The following is a 26,309-nucleotide window of genomic DNA, read 5'->3' on the forward strand; positions in this document are numbered from 1 at the left end:
TACACAGTTGGCCAAGTGTGGTGGCTCATGATTGTAATCCCACCACTTTGGGAGGGCAAGGTGGGTGGACTGCTTGATGCCAGGAGTTCAAGATCAGCTGACCAACATGGTGAAAACCCATTTCTACTAAAAATACAAAAATTAGCCTGGCATGGTGGCACATGCCTGAGACATGAGAATCGCTTGAACCCCGGAGGTGGAGGTTGCAGTGGGCAAAGATTGTGCCACTGCACTCCAGCCTGGGAAACAGAGCAAGACTGTCTCAAAAAAAAAAAAAAAAAGAGATAACACAGTCAACAGTGAATAAAGGTTATGTATGATTTTTTTTAAAATGCAAAGTACTCGGATCTATTTACATGTCAAATGTAAATAAAATAGTTTTTACTTTAATTAGATTTAACAAAAAATATGTCACACTTTTAAGAACTCCAATTTTGTCAGAAATAAATTGGAGTTAGGCCGGGGGCCGTGGCTCACACCTGTAATCCCAGCACTTTGGGATACTGGGGTGAGCAGATGACTTCAGGTCAGGAGTTCGAGACCAGCGTGGCCAACAACACAGTGAAACCCCATCTCTACTAAAAATACAAAAACTAGCTGGGTGTGGTGGCGCTAGCCTGTAATCCCAGCTACTCAGGAGGCTGAGGCACGAGACTCGCTTGAACGCAGGAGGCAGAGGCTGCAGTGAGCTGAGATCGTGCCACTGCACTCCAGCCTGGGCAATAGAACAAGACTGTCTCGAAGAAGAAGAAGAAAAAAAATCAACTGGACTTAAAGCAAACTCATTCAAGAACATTTGCATGTAAGTATACTAGTTTTGCCTGTAGCAACCCCCTTTTATAGCTTTAAGCCAACAATGCAATACAGTAATAAACTTTGAGACTGTTTTCCTTTTGTATTTTTCTCTCTGAATTTTTATATTTTCTTTTTATGCAGATAATCAAAAAAATAGGCATTAGGATGAACTGACATTCTTTCAGGTACAGTAAGACACTCAACTTTTATTTCATAGGAGTCAGTAATTAAATATGGTACGTTACTTTTAAAATCTTACACCTGCAGCCGGGCGTGGTGGCTCACACCTGTAATCCCAGCACTTTGGGAGGCCGAGGCAGGCAGATCACAAGGTCAGGAGATCGAGACCATCCTGGCTAACACGGTGAAACCCCGTCTCTACTAAAAATACAAAAAAATTAGCCAGGCGTGGTGGCGGGTGCCTGTAGTCCCAGCTACTCAGGAGCCTGAGGCAGGAGAATGGCGTGAACCCAGGAAGTGGAGCTTGCTGTGAGCCAAGATTGTGCCACTGCACTCCAGCCTGGGCAACAGAGCAAGACTCCGTATCAAACAAACAAACAAAAAAAACTCACACCTGCAATGAAATCAGTATATGTGTTATCTTGTCCCCTGTACATGAATTCCTAAAGTACAAACATAGGGAAAATATACCATCTGGCCTTTACAATTCTTCATTTACCTCCTGAACTGTCTCCATAGGCGGTGGGGGATCCTTATTCCTGCAGAGATTGACAATGACCCATGTGACGTTCCGAAGGAAGGTGATGGGGATGGAGGGATTGATGAAGGACAGAAGAGGTTTGACAACTCCCAGTGATATGACATAATCTCTACATTGAGGACCATCACCTACAGAAATGAAAATTGTATTTAAAAAAAACTTACATTCAGGATGAGAAAGTCTGAAATGTATGCAATGGCTCATGTGGGAACACTGACGTTCTATGTTTCCTCACCATTAGTCAAAGGCATCAAGTGTTGTTTCTCCAGATTTTGATTTGGGGAATATAAATTTAACCTACCAATGCTAACAGCAAACTGTATATCCTTTTCAGAGAGTATCATCTTAAGTCAGTACTTATGAGGCAAGAAGAGAGTCAACCCACATTAAATTCAGAGGAAACATAGTATGTAATGGCTATGCCAATGTAGGAAAAAAGTTAATTTAGATTCTTAACAGGATTCCTTTCAAACCACTTACCTATAATGTTTCCCAAAGCCCATACTGCTTGTTCACAAACATTCTGATGTGGTGAATGAAGAAGTCTCAGAAAAAGAGGTACTGCATCTATAATAAAGAAAAACTAATATTTATACTAGCAACATGTTGAAGAGTTTATAGATCTCAGATCAAAGAAATTGATCAAATACAGAGCCTGGCACATTGTAGCTGGAAGAACAAATGTGGCAAATATCTTTACCCTAAAAAGAATCAATTTCAGTATTTTCCCCTAGTAATAGTCAAGTAACATACCAATTGGCAGTATCTAAAGGTTGCTATCATACCATTAACTAAAAGAAAGCAACAGCATGAAATCCTTCCTATAATCCACTAAAAAAAAAAGAGTTCCTACCCCAAACATGTAACCTTAAAATGTAATGTTTTAGTCTACATAATCTCAATTCCTGATACAGGGATTAACCAAAGAACTGATTAATCTCATATCAGGTCTATCTTATACTTTAAAATAATTTCTCATAATCCTTACTCTTTACAGAATTTATACATTATACCCATTTCCAGCATAAGCTAGATCACTTTTTAAAAATTTCAATCAACTGTATACTACCTCTAAGATTTTTTTTTGCTGTATCTGTGTATTACTTGTATTATTTACTTAAAATTTAAATTAAAATTAATTCAGTTTTAACAACTTTATTGAGATATAATTACAATAAATTTACATTTAAGTGTGTAATTCAACATTTCATATTTATACAGAGTTGTGAGGACATCACCACAATCTAATTTTATAACATTTCCATGACCTCAAAAGAAATCTTGGCTGGGCACAATGGCTCACGCCTGTAATCCTAACACTTTGGGAGGCCAAGGCAGGTGGATCACAAGGTCAGGAGTTCAAGACCAGCCTGGCCAAGATGGTGAAACGCTATCTCTACTAAAAATACAAAAATTAGCCAGGCGTGGGGGCGGGTGCCTGTAATCCCAGCTACTTTGGAGGCTGAGGCAGAGAACTGCTTGAACCAGGGAGGCGAAGACTGCAGTGAGCCGAGATCGCACCAGTGCACTCCAGCCTGGGTAACAGAGCAAGACTCCGCCTCAAAAAAAAAAAAAAAAATCTCATATTCAGCCGGGCACAGTGGCTCACACTTGTAATCTCAGCACTTTGGGAAGCGAGGCGGGCAGATCACGAGGTCAAGAGGTTGAGACCATCCTGGCCAACATAGTGAAACCCCGTCTCTACTAAAAATACAAAAATTAGCTGGACACGGTGGCGTGCACCTGTAGTCCCAGCTACTCAGCAGGGTGAGGCGGGAGAATTGCTTGAACCTGGGAGATGGAAGTTGCAGTGAGCCGAGATCGCGCCACTGCACTCCAGCCTCGCGACAGAGCGAGACTCTGTCAAAAAAAAAAAAAAAAGAAAAAAGAAATCTCATACTTAAGGCAGTCATTCCACATTTGTTTCTCTGCCACACATTCCCCAAGCCACAGGCAACCATTAAATATCTGCTTTCTGTCTTTACAGATTTGCCTATTCTGGACATTTCATACAAATGAAATCATGCTGTGTTTTTTGAGGGGTCTGACTTCACTTAACATTTTTCAGGTTCATCCATGTTGTAACAGGTATTGGTACTTCATTCTTTTTTACTGCTCAATTGTATTCCATTGTATATACCACATTCACTTTATCCACTCATCAGTTAATGAACATTTGGGTTAGTTATGAATAACATTGCTGTGAATATTTATGTACCAGTCTTTGTATGAATATGTTTTCATATCTCTTGGTTTCACCTAGGAGAAGAACTGCTGGGTCATATGATAACCCTTTTTTTTTTTTTTTTTGAGATGGAGTCTCACTCTGTCACCCAGGCTGGAATGCAGCGGTGCAATCTCAGCTCACTGCAAGCCCCGCCTCCTGGGTTCACGCCATTCTCCCACCTCAGCCTCCTAAGCAGCTGGGACTACAGGCGCCTGCCACCATGCCGGGCTAATTTTGTTTTAGTATTTTTAGTAGAGACAGGGTTTCACCATGTTAGCAAGGATGGTCTTATCTCCTGACCTCGTGATCCACCCGCCTCGGCCTCCCAAAGTGCTGGGATTACAGGCCTGAGCCACCGCACCCAGCCTTTGTTCGTTTTTGAGATAGGATCTTACTCTATCGCCTAGGCTGGAATGCAGTGTGCAGTCTCGGCTCACTGCAACCTCTGCCTCCCGGGCTCAAGCGATCCTCTCGCCTCTGTCTCCTGAGTAGGTGGGACTATAGGCGTGCAACACCGTGCAATGCTAATTTTTAAATATTTTGTAGAGACATGATTTCATCATGTCACCTAGGCTGTTCTTGAACTCCTGAACTCAAGTGATCTGCTTGCCTTAGCCTCCCAAAGTGCTGGGATTAGAGGCGTGAGCCACCTGTGGGTCTGGTGAGACTAGTATTCTCAATACATGATTCAATGTAACTTACTGCCATATCACATGCTACTTAAAATCACCTTGATTACCACACCTAAAATTAGCTAAGTGTCCCATACTATAATAACGTACGTGGTGATACCTAGTACTTTTCTAAAGAGCTTGTATCAGTGTCATTTAACAATAATTATTAGCCCATCTTGAGGAAAGTAAAATTTAAAATGTCCTAAGCTAAAAGGCAGAACCCATTCAGCATCTTGAAGATATCAGAAACGGAATTTAAAATCCTGTTATCACAGCATGATGTCTACTCCAAAAGATAAAACTCTACTCTTCTTTTTTTTTGGAGATGGAGTCTCGCTCTGTCACCCAGGCTGGAGTGCAGTGGCGTGATCTCGGCTCACTGCAAGCTCCGCCTCCCGGGTTCACGCCATTCTCCTGCCTCAGCCTCTCTGAGTAGCTGGGACTACAGGCGCCCACCACCACGCCCGGCTAATTTTTTGTATTTTTAGTAGAGATGGGGTTTCACCATGGTCTCGATCTCCTGACCTCGTGATCCGCCCGCCTTGGCCTCCCAAAGTGCTGGGATTACAAGCGTGAGCCACCGTGCCCGGCCTCTACTCTTCTTTTAATAACCACAATTAAAATTTTTTCATGATAGATTAATGACGGCTATGAAAAAGATATCAGTCATCAAAAGTAACTTATAAAAGTCATCATTTTAAAAATGTTACAAGATCAAATTTCTTTATTACAAAACTCTACTTCCTTGCCATCATTAAAACATAAAAAGTTCAGACAATAAGGAATTTACTTACTAGACTGCACAACAGCTTGAGTCTGTGCAGAAGTTCCTGATGCTATGTTAGTTAATGCCCAAGCAGCTTCAAACTGTAATGAAGGACTGTAAAAAAACAATAAAACATCTTTTTAGACACATAACTACCACTTAAATTCATGAATCTTAAGACTGATAAGATATGGCTATCCTTTGCCTTGTCCTTGAATTTCACCTTGTTATAATCCAATTGCCTGCTAGCCATCCCTACCTTTTTTTTTTTTTTTTGAGATGGAGTCTCCCTCTGTCACCCAGGCGGGAGTGCAGTGGCGCCATCTTGACTCACTGTAATCTCCACCTCTAGGGTTCAAGTGATTCTCGTCTCCGCCTCCCAAGTAGCTGGGATTACAGGTGCACACCACCATACCTGGCTCATTTTTGTACTTTTAGTAGAGAGAGGGTTTCACTATGTTGGCCAGGCTGGTCCTGAACCCCTGACTTCAGGTGATCTGCCCACCTCAGCTTCCCAAAGTGCTGGGATTATAGGCATAAGCCACTGCACCCAGCAGCCATCTCTACTTAAAAAATCTCTTTGGCTCCCAAAGCCAGTCACTATGAACCTGCTTCTTTATGTCCACTGGTATTACAACATTTAGCCAGTCATTATTTCCCTTGACTTTGACTTCCTCTCCACAGACACATCTAATCAATATATCATGTCGATTTTACCTCTTAAACATTTCTTACATTTATATAATCACCCCTAATATCAAGTGCTAGTTGAGGCCCTCATCATCTCACTTTAACCACTATCACAGGCTCTAGGCTGGTCTTAAAGCTAGAACCCATCTGTCTCCATTACATCATCTGCTTTACATACTAGGGATATTACAAGGCTGTATAATTTTGTTGAAAAAAACAAGATCATTATATTTTCGAATAGTGATGGAAGACCTCACAAAGAAAGTGACAACTGAACTAGCTTTTCAAAGATGGATTTAAAAAGAAAGGCAGTGACAGTGGGAAATAAAAAAGGTATCATGCATGGAAGGATCATGATGTGTAGGAACGACAAGGATTAGATCAAGAGAGCTGAAACTAAGAAGCAAGTAACAAGGTGTTTGTGTGTGTGTGTATGTGTGTGTTTCAGGATGGGAGTGAGGAGCGTATTCTACAGATATGCTAAGGATGGGGCATTGAAAAGGGGAGGAAAGAAAATAATGTTCAAATCAATGGTATGCAGAATGGCTAAAAAAGGTTAAAGGCTGATGTAGGAGAGACCTATTAAAAGACATGTTGGGGCTTACACCTGTAGTCCCAGCACTTTGGGAGGCTGAGGCAGGCAGATCACTTGAGCCCAGGAGTTCGAAACCAGCCTGGGCAACACGATGAGACCCCATCTTTACAAAAAATAAAAAAATCAGCCAGATGTGGTGGTACACACCTGTAGTCCCAGCTACTTGGGAGGCTGGGCGGGGTTGGGATGGGGGGATTGCTTGAGCCTAGGAGTTTGAGGCTTCAAAGAGCTGTGGTTGTATCACTGCACTCCAGCCTGGGTGACACAGTGAAACCCTGTCTCAAAAAAGACATAAAGGAAAGACCTGTTAAAAGGAAATGATCGATATTAAGTTAGGATAGCTGAAAGTGTACAAATTCCCTTAAGTGGAATACCAAGGTTGGGGGGGATTTAGTCAGCAAAAATTAAGATTAGACAAAGGTTAGGGAGTTTAAAGAAAAGCCTATAAACAGGGAAGACAGCAAGCAAGGTTGTTAGTATCAAAAGGTTAAGGAAGTCCGGGCACAGTGGTTCACACCTGTAATCCCAGCACTTTGGGAGGCCAAAGCGGGTGGATCACCTGAGGTCAGGAATTCGAAACCAGCCTGGCCAACATGGCAAAACCCCCTCTCGACTAAAAATACAAAAATTAGCTGGACGTGATGGTGTGTGCCTATAATCCCAGCTGCTCGGGAGGCTGAGGCAGAAGAATCCCTTGAACCCAGGAGGCGGAGGTTGCGGTGAGCCGAGATTGCGCCACTGCACTCCAGCCTGGGCAACAGAGGGAGATTCCATCTCAAAAAAAAAGAAAAAAGGTTAAAGAGATCCAAGAATGCAAGAATGAAAGGTTTTAAGGAGAATAAATGTCAGAGATACAGCAAATAGTGAGGATGGAATATATATACAGGTTAAAAATATGGAACATATGAGAAAATGAAGCAGCAGAGAAGAACTATGAGGGGACTTTAAAAAGCTCATTAAAATGTGTATTATGAAAAAACTCCATGGATTTCAATTTTTTTGCACCAAAATAAATTCATACTAACTTTCTATACATGTCTGAACATGATCTAGATTGAGGCACTAAGAGGGGTAAGGGGTAAGTCATCAATCTGAAGAGCCCCTAGAAGGAGAGCAACACGAATCCTGCTAAAATTAAAGCAAAAACAAACATCAAATTTATGGTGAAGCTTGGGAGAAATAATGGTGAACTCACTGATGTACTTAAAAGTTTATGGGGAAAATGCCCCCAAAGAAATCAGCAGTTTACAAATGGTTAACTCCTTTTAAGAAGGGCCTAGTCGGCCGGACATGGTGGCTCACGCCTGTAATCCCAGCACTTTAGGAGGCTGAGGCAGGCAGATCACGAGGTCAGGAGATCGAGACCATTCTGGCTAACACGGGGAAACCCCGTCTCTACTAAAAATACAAAAAATCAGCCGGGCGTGGTGGCAGGCGCCTGTAGACCAAGCTACTTGGGAGGCTGAGGCAGGAGAATGGTGTGAACCCAGGAGGCAGAGCTTGCAGTGAGCTGAGATCGTGCCACTGCACTCCAGCCTGGGCGACAGAATGAGACTCTGTCTCAAAAAAAAAAAGGGGGACAAGTCGATGTTGAAGATGTAATCCACAGTGGCAAACAATCAACATCAATATCTGAGGAAAAAATTAATCTTGGTTGTGCCTTAATGGAAGATGATTGCTGATTAACAGCAGAAACAATAACAATACCAGACATCTTGATTGGTTCAGCTTACACAGAGGGTCTTTCTCCACCACAATGTTTCTGCTCATTCCTCTCATCAAACAAGAGGAATTTTGCAAAAGAATCAATAGGAAATCATTAGGTATCTACCTTACAGTTCTGATTTGGCCATCTTGTGACTCCTTTTTGTTTCCTATTCTTAAAAAAACAACCTGAAAAGGGCATCTAGTTTTCTTCAGTTAACATCATGAAAAAGACTGCACTGACATGGTTAAATTCCCAGGACCCTCAGTTCTTTAGGGATAGACAATGGCTGGTAATATCACTTACAAGTGTCTTGACCTTGATGGAGCTTATGTTGAGAAATCGAGTTTATATATTTATTATCTTTCATATATTTTATTATCTTTTGATTCCACTTTTCCACAAACTTTTAAAATTTCCCCTATATATGATGAATTCTAGCAGAAGGCAGGAAATAAGATGGTATATCAGAGGCAGGGAAGAAGTAAAAAAATAGTAAGATCAAAAATAGTAAGACAGTATATGTTGCCTCAGACTGGAAGGAGAAAGTTATTAAGCTGGTTAGGTGGTTTGGCAAAATACTGGGAGTGGGGGACTTAAATGAGAAAATGGATAAATGTAAAAAATAAAATTATAAAGCCAGAGAAAGTCTTTCAAGATGTCATGTGGAAAAACAAAAAAAAAATGAGAAAAGATATAGAAAAAATAAATAAGTGCAATAACAAATGGACACTTATGGCCGAGTGCGGGGGCTCACGCCTGTAATCCCAGCACTTTGGGAGGCCGAGGTGGGTGGATCACAAGGTCAGGAGATGGAGACCATCCTGTGAATGGTGAAACCCCATCTCTACTAAAAATACAAAAAATTAGCCAGGCGTGGTGGCAGGCGCCTGTAGTCCCAGCTACTCGGGAGGCTGAGGCAGGAGAATGGTGTGAACCCAGGAGGCGGAGCTTGCAGTGAGCCGAGATTGTGCCACTGCATCCCAGCCGGGGCAACAGAGCGAGACTCTGTCTCAAAAAAAATAGATAAATAAAAATAAAAAATAAACAAATAGACATTTATCTTAAGTTTGACATTGTGTAGAGTGCTTTGTATATATTATTTCCATTCCTTACCATCACCTAATTTTTATAGATGAGGTATCTGAGGTTCAAAGGCCACTTGGATTTTTATCAACAGCAAACCCTGGATTTGAACCACAGTCAATCTAGCTCCAAAGTATATGGCCTTTTACTTTATAACACAACTTCCCATGACAAATCCATAAAGTCAGATCCAAATCACAGAAAATTTTCTGGTTTTGCTTTGGGTGGTGTTTACAGAGGTCTGAGTTTTATAATTATTCATTAAGCTGTATATATTTTAGCATATTTTTCTGTATTATATATGTTATGTTTCACAGACACACCCACACAAATTAGTCTATATATAAAAGACTGGAAAGAAAAGGAAAAAAAAGAAGTTGTCCACAAACAAGGGGCCCTAGGCCAGGCGCAGTGGCTCATGCCTGTAATGTCTGCACTTTGGGAGGCCAAGGCAGGTGGATCACCTGAGGTCAAGAGTTCGAGACCAGCCTGGCCAACATGGTGAAACCCCATCTCTACTAAAAATACAAAACTTAGCCACACCTGTAATCCCAGCTACTCAAAGAGGCTGAGGCACGAGAATCACTTGAACCCGGGAGGCAGACATTGCAGTGAGCCAAGATTGCACCACTGCACTCTACCCTGGGCAACAGAGTGAGACTCTGTCTCAAAAAAAAAAAATAAATAACAAGAACAAACCAAAAAACAAACAAGTGGAGGGTCCTAAAGGTAGAAGTAGAATAGAATTTATTTATTTATTTATTTATTTTGAGATGGAGTTTTGCTCTGTCACCCAGGCTGGAGTGCAGTGGTGCGATCTTGGCTCACTGCAAGCTCCGCCTCCCAGGTTCACAGCATTCTCCTGCCTCAGCCTCCCGAGTAGCTAAGACTACAAGCGCCTGCCACCATGCCCAGCTGATTTTTTTTTGTGTGTGTATTTTTTAATAGAGACAGGGTTTCACCGTGTTAGCCACGATGGTCTCGATCTACTAACCTCGTGACCCGCCTGCCTCAGCCTCTCAAAGTGCTGAGACTACAGGTGTGAGCCACTGCACCCAGCCGAATTTATTTTTTGAGTCAGGGTCTTGCTCTGTTACCCAGGCTGGAGAGCAATGGCACGATATTGGCTCATGACAACCTCCACATTCCAGGCTCAAACGATCCTCCCACCTCAGCCTCCCAAGTAGCTGGGACTACAGGCAGTGCCACCACCTGGCTAATTTTCGTGTTTTTTTTTTGTTTTTTTGTTTTTTGTTTTTTTTTTTTGGTAGAGCTGGGATTTTGCCACGTTGCCCAGGCTGCTCTCGAACTCCTGGACTCAAGCGATCCACCTACCTCGGCCTCCCAAAGTGCTGGGATTACAGGCGTGAGCCACTGCGCCCGGCCAGAATTTTTTCAACAGCTAAAATAAAACTTACCTTCACTTAAATAACACTGTTATAGAAAACAAACATGATAGTATTTTAAAAAGTGTTACGGGCCTGGGGGTGGAAAGTGGGAGAGGTTATGGCACACAACGAGAGCAAATGGTATTTTTGCAACATTTATATACCACTATTCTTATCTAGCCAACTGAAAATTCCTTGGACAACATTTAGCAAAATATCCCAAGTTTCAGTGTAGATGCTCTTAAATGCAAAAAAAAAAGCATTTGTTTTAATATATTTTGGAGTTCAAACTTACATTCTCCCCAGTTTATCCAAATTAACACAGTTTAAGGCACAGCACTGAGATATCACTAAAATGGAAATAGGGCCAGTTCCTCAAAAGATATCAAGTGGAGTTTTACTCCTTCTCTTCTGGGTAAGTATAACCTGTCCTATTATTCTTAATTTGCAACAAACAAAAAGTCTGATGTTGGACAACTTATCATGGATGAAGTACTGTTAAAGACAACACAGGATCAGTAATCAGCTGGAAGATTCCCAGGGTAAGAAAGAGCCACTTAGTTCTGGAAACCATCCATGTTGACTTAGTCACGAGGTTAATCTATATATAGACTCATAAGCAAAGGGTGACTCAAACATTATTTGGGTTGTTTTAAAATATTACTAATAAAAAATCCTGATAAAGACTATAAATATTTGAGATAAGTTAAAACAGGCAATAAACAGGAGATAAAAATTTCCTAGAAAACATACACATCCTTCAGAAACGAAAACGAGAAGCACTCTGGGTCTGCTAAATATGATCACAGAATAAGAAAATTAAAATATATGACGATTGAAAAGCATCGTAAATACAAAACCAAACTGAACTCACTGTTTAAATAATAATCCAAACTTTAAAGTTAACTCAAAAAAACTGAATAGGGAGTCAAATCCATACTTACTTATCATCCCTTTCTAGACATTTGACTAGAATTGGTAAAATCCCAGATTTTATTAAGTCATCAATCGGTGGATTTCTGTCACTGGATAACAGTTTTCTAGGAAAATAAATATAAGAAATTAATTGCTATAATTTTCAAACTGTGAAAAGAAATAACAATGTATTAACTTCTAGACTCCCAGGTAACACAACTGAGGAATGACATAATTCTCTCTCTGGACAAATTAGTATTTACCTTGCTGCCTGGACAGCACTCAATTGAACCACTGGGTTATCACTTGTGGCATTCTGCAATACCAAATGTAAATTTCAGAAATGAAAAAAAATCAATTTCAAAATACTTCAAAATGAGAATATTAAATTAATGACATACCTGCAATATAGCTTCTAGGGTTACATTTTGCTTAAAAAGAAAAAAAAATAGTTCAGCAGAGTTTATTAGCAAAATTACATTCATTAAATAGTGTACCTGATAGAGTTAATATACTTTAATTATCATTATAAAGTTGGTCTTATATTAAAAATGAAGTTCTCACAGTTACTATAAAAATTATTTTAAAATCACTATTAAAACATGGTAACTTACTGCTTTAAAATCAGCATCAACATCTGAATCTTCTAGACTTTCTTCTTGGGGAACATTTCTCTTTTTCAATAAGTGTTCATCTCTTTTGTTCTGAAACGCAACCAATAAATGCTTAGGAAGTCGTAAGGACTACTGTTAATGAAAAATCCATTAAAACTACTTCAACTTTATTAGGCAATTATGAAACAAATACTGAACACATAAGGATAATATGAATTAAATGTGCATACTGCAAAACAATGACAAGGGTCACATTCTGGCTTTGGTAACAAAATTATCTGGCTTGCTTTTACACACACACAGCACACACACTTCATTAAGCACCCATCGTGGTTTTTTTTTTTTTTTCTTTGGAGACAAGAGTCTTGCTCTGTCACCCAGTCTGGAGTGCAGTGGCACAATCTCAGCTCACTTCTAACCTCTGCTTCCTGGGTTCAGGTGATTCTCGTGCCTCGAACTTCTGACTAGCTGGGATTACAGTCGTGCGTCACCACATCTGGCTAATTTTTATATTTCTAGTAGAGATGCGTTTTTGCCATGTTGGCCAGGCTGATCTCAAACTCCTGGCCTCAAGCGATCCGCCTGCCTCGGCCTCCCAAAGTGCCTGGGATTACAGGCGTGAGCCACTGCGCGTTGCCTACTTGCGTAAGTTTGCTCACACTTAAATTGTAGATTGTTGGCAAAAATGGCAGTAATTCCCCTTCCCATATCCAGTCCCACACTGACTATAGGCATGGCTGTGTGACTTGCTTTGGCAATGGGACATTAAGCAAACAGACTCGAAAAGTGCTTACACAGCAGGGACAGGTTCTCTTTTGCAACTTTTTTCCTGAAACCACCTTGTGAACACTGAGCCATGGAGAATGAGACTGCGTGGACAACAACCAAGTCCCAGCCAAGTTACCTGAGACCATGCTAGATCATCTAGTCACCAACCAACCCTGCCAGCTGACCAGAGACAATAAGGGAAGCCTGCAGAAAATAGCTGAACTGGCCTATGCCAGAAAACCCACTCTGCCAACCCACAAAATTGTTAGCTCAATAAAATGGCTATTGTTTTAAGCTACATAGTTTGGAGTGGTGTATTATGAAGCAAAAAAACTAAATGATGCACTCATGTTTTTAAATTTATGCTGTATTTAAATTAATATGACTTCTAAAATTCCTAGTATGTTGTTGTTCCTTCTCTCTACTTGCTATGAATTTGTCTCCTGAATTACCACTTTAACTGTATTCTACAGGTTCTGACATATAATAGTTTTCCTACTGTTCATTTTTAGGTATTCTTAGATTCCATTAAGATTTCTTTGATGCTCAGTATATTCAGACATACTTTAAAACGTTCACAACTATGAGGTTTTTGTAACTGTCTTAATCAGTGATTTCCAATTTAATTATATTGTAGTCAGAGAACATGTATGTACAATACACTGAAATTAGCTGACATCTGCTTTATACCAGAAGTTCCCAGACTTTCTCAGTCCACAGTGTAGTCCAAAGTAGTCATTTGGGAAAAAGAAAAACAAATAAATTGAAAGAAAAAATTATTTCACTCTTAGATAAAATAATTGTAGAAAGGAATGTAGTGTTAACTTAAGTGTTTAAACTGTGGACTACCTCGAGATCTAATAGTTCTGTGGTGTCTGAAAGATGTCACTGTATTTCTCTCAAAACTGAAATATCCCAAAGACCCTTTCAGGTCACTGTGGAGCCCCATGTTACCTCAGCGCAGAGTTTGGAAACTACATCTTATTCTATCATAAAACCAGTTTCCAAACACATATGTGGTTTTACATGTGTCTATTAGTTAAAATTTGTGAATTAAATTATTCAAATTTTCTATCTCTTCTTGTGTTTATTCATTACTAAGAAGAAAACCTGCCACAATGATTGTCTTTGATGAATTTCCCCTTCTAATTTTGTAAGTTTTGACTTCATATATATATATACATATATATATGTATATGTATATATATATATATATAGAGAGAGAGAGAGAGAGAGACATTCTATTAGGCATATACTAGTTTAGAGCTATTATAGCTTCTTTGTAAATTATTTCTTTTATCAAACATTGGGTAACAATCCCTGCATTTAAATTGAAAACATCCTAACACAGACCAAAATATCTATGGCACAAGAACCATATTTACTTATTTTTTATTTTTTAGATGGAGTTTTTGCTCTTGTTGCCCAGGCTGGAGTGCAATGGTGCGACCTCGGCTCACTGCAACCTCCGCCTCCCGGGTTCAAGTGATTCTCCTGCCTCAGCCTCCCGAATAGCTGGGACTACAGGCATGCACCTCCACACCCAGCTAATTTTGTATTTTTAGTAGGGACGGGGTTTCTCCATGTTGGTCAGGCTGGTCTCGAACTCCCGACCTCAGGTGATCCGCCCGCCTCAGCCTCCAAAAGTGCTAGGATTACAGTCGTGAGCCACCGCGCCCGCCCCATACTTTACTCTTAACAAAAATATGTATAAGCCAAGGAAAAATAATCACTGGGCAGGTTTCTAATGGTCAGATTAATCATTAAAACCAATAACTTAAACTGTCCCTTCACTTGATACCTAGAGATTTTTACCCTCCTGAAAACTGCACTACAGTAAATTCAGCATCCATAAAGCGTATACTTTTCTTTTGTCAGGTGAGAAAGAAGCTCAGGGTTTATGGGAACTTACCTAATTTCAACACCCAACCAATCCTTAAAAACACATATGGATTAGATGGATTTCTTAAATTCCTTTAAAAATCCATTATTAATCTATTATCCATGTATGCATGTATTTACCTAGCCCTTTTGGATCTTCCGTTTTCAACTAGGTTGAACCACATGAACTGCTTTGTAGGTCAAAGCGGTTAACTATGGGCAATTTCTTATAACCCAACTTAATACATTGTTTGAGTTAGTAAGTTCTGTGTTATTAAACTCTACATAAAGTACTTCCTTTTCATTCCCAAATTCCTCTTTCCATCTTGAAAAACTGGCTTGCAATTCTATACCTAAACTTGTGGAGCAAGTTTGATGTGACTTCTTTTAAATCTTATGAAAAGGATAATTATATTATTTATCAGCCCCCTTTCAAGCTTGAAATAAGTAATTAAATCTGTTTTTATCCAATAATACCCTCACTTTAAATCTTCATCTATTTTAGGTTTTAGTTCCTTGGGTTTTTTTTTTTTTTTTTTTTTTTTTAAAGAAATAGTCCAACCCTGGTTGCATCTAAATGCTTTTAATGAGGAAGGAAAATATACTCAATGAAAATTCTCCTCAATATTAACATTTATGAAATGATATTACTGCTGGGTGACTACATGGATATTCACCCACAAGTTTTATAAGTTATATTTATGTTTTGGGCACTCTGTTCAGTGTGTTATACTTTGATTAAAACAAATTTTTTTTAAAATAACACTACTGGTTCATCAATCATGTTAAGAACTGACAATCTAATGCATGTTTCTTTTTTCCCTGCAGGATCATTTAATTCATCTTATCAAATAGCTGCTTTTTTCGATACTAACTTAGGCTTTTTTTAGTAACTGAAATTTTTATTGAGATAATTGTATATTTACATGCAGTTACAAGAAATAATATGGAGAGATCCCTTGTATGCTTTGTCTAGGTTACCCCAATGGTAACACTTTGCAAAACTATAGTACAGTATCACAACTGGGATACTGACATTGATACGATCCACTTATTTTATTCAAACTTCTCATTTTACATGTATTTGCATGTGTGTATGTGTATGTGTGTGTGTATTACATCCCATACAATTTTATCACCTGTATAGATTCATGTTATCTACCACCACAGTCAAGATGGTAAACACTTCCAAAAACACAAGATGCATTCCTCCTGACCTTTTATAAGCAAAATCAACTCCTTCTCATCTCTCTGACACTGTATATAACCCTTGGCAACTACTAACCTGTCTTCCATTTCTAAAATTTTATCATTTCAAAAATGTTATATAAATGGGATTATATGGTATATAACCTTTTTATGACAGAATTATAGGCTCAGTATAATTGTCTGGAGATTTATATAAAATGTTGCTTGTATCAACAATTGTTGCTTATATAATTGTTCATTTTTATTGCTGAATAGTATTTCATCATATAGATACACTGTAGACATATTACAGTATGTTTACTCATTAAAGGCCATCTATGTTCTTTCTAAGTTTTGGCTATTAAAAATAAAGTTGCTATATAGACATGCACGCACAGATTTCATATGAATACAAATCTTCCTTTCTCTGGGATCAATGTCCAGGATTGTAAGCACTGGGTTATACAGAGGTTGCATGTTTAGACAAAAAACTGACAAAATGTTTTTCAGAGTGACTGTACCATTTTACATTTCCACCACTAACATGAGTGATCAGTTTCTCCACATCTTCGCCAGCATTTGGTGTTGTCACTATTGTTTATTTTAGCTGTTCTGATAGATGTGTAGTTGTGGCTTTAATCTCTATTTCCCTAATAGCTAACGATGCTGAACATCTTTTCATGTGCTTATTTAAGGTCTGCATGTCCTCCTTTCAAATGAAATGACTCTTCACATCTTTTTAAATTAGACTGTTTCGGTTTTTCTTGAGTGTGTGTGTGTGTGTGTGTGTGTGTGTGTGTGTAAGAGCCACGGGTCTATGTTGCCCAGGCTAGCGTGCAGTGACTGTCCATAGGAAAGATCATAGCATACTGCAGCCTCCAACTCCTAGGCTCAAGTGTTGTTTCTGCCTCAGCCTCCTGAGTAGCTGGGAATACAGGTGTATCCCACTGCACCTGGCTCTTACTGCTGAGTTTTGAGAGTTCATTATATGTGCTGGATACTAGTCTTTTACTGAATATGTGGTTTAACAGATGTTTTCTTCCAATATCTAGCTTGTCTTTTCTATCTTTTCATATGGGCTCTCACACAGCAAAATTTTTAATTTAATCAGGTCCAATTTATCAATTGTTCTTTTATGGATTAGGCTTTTGTGGTCAAATATAGCTCTTTGTCTCCAGATCCAGAAAATTCTGTTTTTTCCTAAAAGTTTTATAGCTTTGTGCTTTACATTTAAGCCTATAATCCATTTTGTATTTTTGCATAAAGTGTGAAGTTTAGGCTCATCATTTTTGAAAAAGCTGTCCTTCCCTCCATTGAATTGGTTTTGTAACTTTGCTAAAAATCAGCTGCAGGTTTATTTCTGGGTTATATTTTCTGTTCCATTGTCTATGTCTTTCCTTCTACCAATAACACACAGTATTGATTACTATAGCTATATACTATAAGCTTTCATATTAGGTGAAGTAATTTCCCCTTTTTTCTTCGTCAAGATTGTTTTAGCTATTCTAGAGACTGTGTCTTTCCATACACATTTTTAAATGTCTGTCTATGTCCACAAAATATCTTGGTTGAATTTCAATAGGAAATGCATTGGCCGGGCGCAGTGGCTCATGCTTGTAATCCCAGCACTTTGGGAGGCCGAGGCGGGCGGATCACGAGGTCAGGAGATTGAGACCACGGTGAAACCCCGTCTCTACTAAAAATACAAAAAATTAGCCGGGCGTGGTGGCGGGCGCCTGTAGTCCCAGCTACTCGGAGAGGCTGAGGCAGGAGAATGGCGTGAACCCAGGAGGCGGAGCTTGCAGTGAGCCGAGATTGCGCCACTGCACTCCAGCCTGGGCGACAGAGCGAGACTCCGTCTCCAAAAAAAAAAAAAAAAAAGGAAATGCATTAAACCAACAGATCAATTTAGGGAGAATCAATGTCATTATTACGTTGAGGCTTCCAATCCATGAACACGGTATATGTCTCTCCATTTACTTAAGTCTTGTTTCATGTCTTTCACCAGTATTTTGTAATATTCACTGTATAAATCCTGTACATGTTTGTTAATTTATACTGAAGTATTTTATTTTCTTTGAATTGTCTAAAAATTGTATTGTTTTTGATTTTGGTTTCTGCATGTTCGGCACATATAAATGTGACTGATTTCTTTATTCTGTGACCTTGCTAAACTCATCTGTTAGTTCCAGGAGCTTTCTGATAGATTCCTTGGGATGTTTTAAATAGATAATCACACTATCTGCAAATAGGGACAGTTTTAGTTCTTCCTTTACAAACTACATACCTTTCTTTTTCTTGCCTTATATGGCACTGGCTAGAACTTCCAGCATTATACTGAATAAGAGCAGTTATGATGGACATCATCACCTTGCTTCTGAATCTCAGGGGAAAGCCTTTAGTCTTTCACCATTAAGTATGATGTTAGCTGTGAGGTTTTTGTGGTGCTCTTTATCAAGATGAGGCAATTTCTTTCTATTCCTTTCATCAGAAATGAGTAACTGATATGATCATATGTTTCTTTTTTGGCTTATTAATATCGGGGAATTTAGAGTATTTTTTAAAAGATCTTTCAAACAATTAACTAAAACAAGTACTGGATCTTATCAACCAAGTGGGGCACTTGGGTGGATTTTCTCTTTATGTAGGATCTTAAACTTGCCTTGCCTCCAAATCTAATGAAAATAAGGGCCTATGGCCTATCTGACTGACCAATCATCAAGAAAAGATTAGGTCAAATTTAATATAATATGCCAAAAGTTGAAAATGTAAGTAACAGGTTTTGAGCTCATTCTCAACCCACGAAGCATTACTCAACCAACACACATGCATTCTGAGGTATTATAGCATAATGGTTAAGAGCTCTGCCATTTATTAGCTTGTGACTATGCAAGTTACTTAATTCCTACGTAACTGTCTACAATGTGATAAAAAAAGGGGTACAGATGTGTGTTTAAGTGTCAATGCATAAAAGCCTCTCTAAATTGGGAAGAGAGCAAGGAGGTAAAAGAAAAAACAATTCACACGAAAGGAGTCAGAGGCCAGGTAAACAGTACCTATTAATAAACAGATGTCATCTGTCATCCTCAATTTTGAGGGATCAGTATCTGCTATTTGAAGTGTGATCCTTTCACTAGTTAATAATTCTCAAACTGTTTGTTACAGTTCTGCTACCAGATAAGGAGCTTTTACGTTCAGGGTGATAAGCCTCTAAAGTAACAAAAAAAGGTGGAGAGGGGAGCTTGTGCCAGAATGTAAATCAACTGTGAAACTAAGCGCACTGTTTAGTTCAGCTCTTTATTTAGACAGAAAGACCTGCTTTCAACATATTATTTTTAAAAAGTTGACAAAAATTCTATATATGTATTGAGTAAAACATGATGCTCTGAAATATGTATATGCTGTGGAATAGCTATGAGTTAATAAACACAGCTGAGTGCGGTGGCTCATGCCTGTAATCCCAGAACTTTGGGAGGCTGAGGCAGGCAGATTGCTTGAGCTCAGAAGTTGAAGACCAGCCTGGGCAACATGGCAAAACCCTGTATCTACCAAAAATACAAAAAATTAGCTGAGCAAAGTGGTGAGCACCTGTGGTCCCAGCTACCCAGGAAGGTAGGAGAATTGTTTGAGCCTGGGAGGCAGAAGTTGGAGTGAGCCAAGATTATGCCACTGCACTCCAACCTGGGTGACAGACTGAGACCCCATCTCAGAAAAAAAAAAAAAAAAAAAATTAACACATGCATTACCTTACATTTCATTTTTGTGTGTGTGGTGAAAACACTTAAAATCTACTGTCAGTGATTTTTCAAGAATATAATACATTGTTATTAACTATAGTTCATAACCATGTGATATGGTTTGGCTGTATTCTCACCCAAATCTCATCTTGAATTGTAACTCCCACAATTCCCATGTGCCGTGGGAGGTGATTAAATTATGGGGTGGGTCTTTCCTGTGCTGTTCTCATGACAGTGAATGAGTCTAACAAGATCTGATGGCTTTAAAAACAAGAGTTTGCCTGCACAAGCTCTCTTGTCTGCTGCCATATGGGATGTGCCTTTCACCTTCTGCCATGATTGTGAGACCTCCCCAGCCACACGTAAGTGTGAGTCCAATAAACCTCTTTCTTTTGTAAATTGCCCAGTCTCGGGTATGTCTTTATCAGCAACGTGAAAACTGACTCACATACCATGTTCTACAGTAGAGGTCTTGAACTTATCTCTCCTAACTGAAATTTTTTATACTTTGAATCAATATCTCCCCAAATCCCTGTGCCCCCCATCCCTGGCCCCAGCCCCTGGTAACCACCATCCTACATGAGTCTAGCTTTTTTAGACTCCATGCATAAGTGAGAGCATGTGATACTTGCCTTGTTTGCCTGGCTTATTTCTCGTAATGTAATGTCCTCCAAGTTCATCCATGTTGTTGCAAAAAGAGAGGGTTTCTTTCTTTTAAGGCTGAAAAGTATTCCACTATGTACACATACCACATTTTCTTTTTCTATTTGTCTACTGGTGGACATTTAGGTTGATTCCTTATCTTGGGTATTGTGATCCAATAAACATGGGAGTGCAGATATCTCCTCAACATACTGGCTTCATTTTTCCTTTGGATATATACACAGTAGTGGGATTGCTTGATCACATGGTAGTTCTATTTTTAGGAACTTCCCCATACTGCTTTCTATAATGGCTATACTAATTTACATTCTGATCAACAGGGATAAGAGTTTCCTTTTCTCCACATCCTCACCAACATGCATTATCTTTCATCTTTTTGATAATGGTTATTCTAACGGTATAAGATGATATCTCACAGTAGTTTTAATTTTATTTCTCTGATTAGTAATGTTGAACAATTTTTAGTATACCTATTAGCCATTTCTATGTTTTGAGAATGTTTATTCTGCTCTTTTGCCCTTTTTTTTTTTGAGATGGAGTCTCATTCTGTCACCCAGTCTGGAGTGCAGTGGCATGATCTTGGCTCACTGCAAACTCCGCCTCCCAGGTTCACGCCATTCTCCTGCCTCAGCCTCCCAAGTAGCTGGGACTACAGGCAAATGCCACCACGTCCAGCTAATTTTTTGTATTTTTGGTAGAGATGGGGTTTCACCGTGTTAGCCAGGATGGTCTCAATTAACTGACCTTGTGATCTGCCCACCTCGGCCTCCCAAAGTGCTAGGATTATAGGTGTGAGCCACTGTGCCCAACCCTTGCCCATTTTTTTAATTGGTTAGATTTTTGCTATTGAGTTCATTATATAATATTAACCCCTTATCAGATGTATGGTTTGCAAATATTTTCTATAGGTTTTCTCTTTATTAATAGTCTCTTTTGCTGTGCAGAACCTTTTAAATTTGATATAATTGCATCTGTCTATTTTTGTTTTGTTGTCTGTGTTTTTGGGGTCATATCCAGGAAACATTGCCCAGACCAGTATCATGAACATTTTCCCCTGTGTTTTCTTCCAGTAGTTTTACAGTTTCACATCTTATGTTTACATTTTAATCTATTTTGAGTTGATTTTTGTATATGGTGTGAAATAAGGGCCTGGTCTCATTCGTCTGCATGTAGATAGCCAGTTTTCCCAAGACCATTTATTGAAAAGACTGTCCTTTCCTGTTGCATGTTCTTGGCACCTTTGTCAAAAAAAACCAAAACACAAATTTGTGGATTTATTTCTGGTGAAATAAATTCTTGCATGTCAGAACATATGTTTTTAAATATTCACCTTAGTTGCCTTAGAGACTCCTTTCTTTTTTTCTGGATAATATTATTTCCTTTCCAGTTACTATGGTTCGATTTCTGAAAATACTTGTAGTAGGACCAAAAATGAAATTAACTAAAGAAATCTCAAGTAATTTCTTATTTCAAATTTAACAATTCCCCAAGTAAGCCACAGAAAGCAAACTTTTCTGTTCCACTGTTCTGTGTGTGTGTTTTTATGTCACTATCATGCTGTTTTGATTACTATAGCTTTGCAGTAGATTTTCATATCAGGTAGTGTGATGCTTCTGGGTTCATTCTTCTAAGATTGCTTTGGCTATTTGCGGTCTTCTGTGGTTTCATACAAATTTTAGAGTTTTTTTTTTTTTCTATTTCTGTGAAAAATGACATTAGAGGTTTGATAGAGATTGCACTGAATCTGTACATCACTTTGGGTAGTATTGATATTTTAATAATACTAATTCTTCCAAATCCGTGAACATGGGATATCTTTCAATTTACTTCTGTCAGAAAGACTCTCTTGAAAGAAGCAGTGCCTTCTTTTACATTTTGGCACAAGCTCCCTAACTTGTCACAGATCAGGACCTTTGAGTAGCATGGCCTATATCTGAAGTATTTGTCTTAAAACTTCAATACACAACTTAAATACAAGTGCATATTTTTAGAGATCATAATTAAATTTAATTCGTGAATATCAGCACTTAATCGACGACGTAGCCACAATTTGATTAGGCATTTTGAGATGGGCTAAGGAAGTGACTTAGGAGTTATTTGGGAGGCTGGGGTGGAGGGATGTAGATGGATAGTGAATGTGGTTATTATCTGCACTTTAGAAGCTTACAATCTAAGGGAAAATGAAATATTCAAAGCAAAATCCCATGGAGTAAAGTGAGTTACAATTGACGGATGATATCCACTAGTTCAATTTCTCAGTGAAACTCTGGGGACTAGCTCTCTCTTGTTTTCAAGAATCTCAATGTCACTAAATAAAAACAATATGATTTTCTCCTCAATGGAGCAATAGAGAGAGCAAGGCCTGGAATCAGGGACAGATACTCTTGACCATAAAGAGTAGAGGAATCTTCTCTTGAAGAGCTCTCCACATCTCTGTAAAATCACATCAAAATCAATTAAGTTTTGTCTGAATAAACTTTAGGCATTGTTTCAGGAAAAGTTTGCTTTCTACTGCTTACTTGGGGAATTCTTAAATTTGAAATAAGAAATTGCTTGAGATTTCTTTAGTTAATTTCATTTTTGGTCCTACTATAAGTATTTTCAGAAATCGAACCATAGTAACTGGAAAGGAAATAATGTTATCCAAAAAAAAAGAAAGAGGTCTCTAAGGCAACTAAGGTGAATATTTAAAAAGATATGCTCTGACATGCAAGAATTTTTAGTTCTATAAATTAGAGAAGGCAGCACAACAACAGGAGGAGGATCAAGTAACCAAACAGATAAATTAGTAGCTTAGATTTATAAGCACATTAGAAAGGCTAAAATGATTAAACAAGAGGAGGCTTCAGAACTAATACAAAAGTTTTAAAGTTGAATTGCAAGCATGAAAAGTTACGGAAAAGTATGGGCCCATATCTGGTGGCAGATGATGTAATGTTAAGAGATGGCAATAAATACTAATTACTTAATTCCAATTTTACTTCTATTGCATCTATTAAAGAAAGTAATCTTCATTTGGTGAATGAAAATCCAGACAAAAAAGGACGCACACTTTTCTACCTATATAGAGTTCTAAATATGCAAAATAATCTGTGTTAGAAATCAGAATAATGGTTACCTTCGGGGATAACCAATACCTAGAAAGGGGCCCTGGGGTATTCTCTTTTTTGATCCAGGAGCTGGTGGTTACACAAATGTGTTCACATTACAAATATTCATCAGGCTGGATACTTACGATGTGTGGAGTTTTTGTATGGATGGTGTATGTCAACAAAATGTGAAAAAGAAAAAAAGTTTAAAGTGTTAAGACTGGAAAAAACACCTTACTTTATTAAGCTAAGGCTTAGCTCATTTCTCTGGTCTAAATGACCCAAAGATCTGAAAGAACTTGCAAATATGATTACCAAAGTATTGTTGTGTCCATAAGGGAGCTGACAGGGAATGGGAATTAACAAGTATTTTTATGCTTATATTAATGTTTATTATGTTGTTTATTAATATACAAAATGATTGATGATTAATAGATAATAGACATAAAATAATTATATCATTAGTTGTTAATCCATTGATGACTGAAACAAAAAAATGATCTTCCTTGTTAATTTCCTAATTTTGGAGCTACTGGACTAATTACATAGAAAATATTCTATGTTCCGAGTAGCTGGAACTACAGGTGCATGCCACCACACCCAACTAATTTTTGTATTTTTAGTAGAGACAAGGATTCACCATGTTGGCCAGGCTGGTCTTGAACTCTTGACCTCAGGTGAATTTTTTGAAATTTAGAAAATACATACTACAACTCTTAGCAAGTATTTTCAAAATTTAATTTTAAAAAGGGGGTGGGGAAAGGGTACTGGAGAATGGATGTCAGGAACTATATACTATACCAATAAGCATGACATTGGCAAAAATTCAAAATATGGTTATTTAAACATTTAGAAAAAATAAGCTAATTCCAATTTATCCTTCAGGTTTCAGCTTAAATGTTATTTCTTCAGACAAATCACCTTTGAATGCCCAATTTTAAAAAAACCTCACTCTATTAACTTTCATGGCTATTTTTCCTCCATAGCATCATTCACAATTTGTAAGGATATATTTGGTTATGTGATTATTTATCTAGTGTTCACCTCCATGAGACAATTGCTCAAATGGTAATGCTTGGTTGAATAACTAAATGCATTTCTGATGAAGACCTTATGAATGTAGTTAAAATGAGCTTCTGGCAATATTGTTGTAAAACTACAGATTTGAAGAGCTACCTAGCCCGTGTATGAAACAAAGTGTGTATTTAAAATAATTGTTTGTTTGTTTTTTTCTTTTTTTTTGAGACGGAGTCTCGCTCTGTCGCCCAGGCTGGAGTGCAGTGGTGCGATCTTGGCTCACTGCAAGCTCCACCTCCCGGGTTCACGCCATTCTCCTGCTTCAGCCTCTCCGAGTAGCTGGGACTACAGGCGCCTGCCACCATGCCCGGCTAATTTTTTGTATTTTTTAGTAGAGATCGGGTTTCACCGTGGTCTCGATCTCCTGACCTCGTGATCCGCCCGCCTCAGCCTCCCAAAGTGCTGGGATTACAAGCGTGAGCCACCGCGCCCGGCCTTAAAATAATTATTAAATAATAAATGCACAAGTCTATTTCTAGTGACTGTAAGAGAATGTGTACTTTCAGAATCAAGACCTCCTTCCTTCTCCCTACAACTGAAAAGTTTCAAGACGGTAATGTTTTTTTTAATTTTTATTTTTTTTTGAGACAGAGTCTCACTCTTGTCACCTACGCTGGAGTGTAGTGGCGCGACCCTGGCTCACTGCAGCCTCTGCCTCCAGGATTCAAGCAATTCTCCAGCCTCAGCCTCCCGAGTAGCTGGAACTACAGGTGCGTGCCACCACACCCAACTAATTTTTGTATTTTTAGTAGAGACAGGGATTCACCATGTTGGCCAGGCTGGTCTCGAACTCTTGACCTCAGGTGATCTGTCCGCCTTGGCCTCCCAAAGTGCTGGAATGACGGCATGAGCCACCGCACCCAGCCCAAGATGGTAATTCAATATAGGAAGGAGTTTTAGGAGGAATTACATGAGGAAAAGTCTAACCTAAGACAAACACCAAAGATCTGAAATAAGTTTTAAATTTATTTTTTAAAAGATATGTGTATAAGCCGGGCGCGGTGGCTCACACCTGTAATCCCAGCACTTTGGGAGGCTGAGGCGGGCAGATCACAAGGTCAGGAGATCGAGACCATCCTGGCTAACACGGTGAAACCCCATCTCTACTAAAAATACAAAAAATTAGCCGGACGTGGTGGCGGGCGCCTGTAGTCCCAGCTACTTGGGAGGCTGAGGCAGAAGAATGGCGTGAACCCGGGAGGTGGAGGTTGCAGTGAGCCGAGATCGCGCCACTGCACTCCAGCCTGGGCGACAGAGTGAGAGTCTGCCTCAAAAAAAAAAAAAAAAAAAAAAGATACATGTATAGAAAGAGAATTCACTATTATTTTCTGGATTAGCAATTTAAGTATTTGTTTCAAATAAAATGTGTTCACATGAAAACACAATTTGGGCCAGGCATGGTAGCTCACGCCTGTAATCCCAGCAGAAGGACGATTGTTTGAGTCCAGGAATTCAAGGCTAGCCTGGGTAACATAGTGAGACCTAGTCTCTATAAAAAATAAACAAAATTAGCTGGGTGTGCTGGTGTGCCTGTATTCACAGCTGGGTGTGGTGGTGTGCCTATATCCATAGCTACTCAGCCAGCTGAGGTGGGAGGATCACTTGAGCCTGGGAGGTCAAGGCTGCAGTGAGCCAAGATCACATCACTTCACTCCAACCTGGACAGAGTGAAATGCTGTCTCAAAAAAAGAAAGACAAAAAAGGAAACACAATCTGATGAAGGTAACTCT

At 39.0% G+C, this 26,309-nt stretch overlaps 1 protein-coding gene across 1 annotated transcript in view; it reads right to left on the minus strand.

The window, feature by feature from the left end:
- KPNA3 (karyopherin subunit alpha 3) overlaps positions 1-26,309 on the minus strand; it is a 96,634-nt gene that overhangs the window by 24,299 nt on the left and 46,026 nt on the right. The window contains exons 3-9 of the mRNA XM_055244017.2: positions 12,177-12,266; positions 11,964-11,993; positions 11,826-11,878; positions 11,592-11,687; positions 5,212-5,297; positions 1,997-2,083; positions 1,475-1,644 (exon numbers count right to left, since the gene is read on the minus strand). Of these exons, the coding sequence (XP_055099992.2) occupies positions 1,475-1,644; positions 1,997-2,083; positions 5,212-5,297; positions 11,592-11,687; positions 11,826-11,878; positions 11,964-11,993; positions 12,177-12,266 (612 nt within the window). The remainder of the gene's footprint in view (positions 1-1,474; positions 1,645-1,996; positions 2,084-5,211; positions 5,298-11,591; positions 11,688-11,825; positions 11,879-11,963; positions 11,994-12,176; positions 12,267-26,309) is intronic.

Source organism: Symphalangus syndactylus, chromosome 15 (assembly GCF_028878055.3).
Source record: "Symphalangus syndactylus isolate Jambi chromosome 15, NHGRI_mSymSyn1-v2.1_pri, whole genome shotgun sequence".
NCBI lineage: Eukaryota > Metazoa > Chordata > Mammalia > Primates > Hylobatidae > Symphalangus > Symphalangus syndactylus.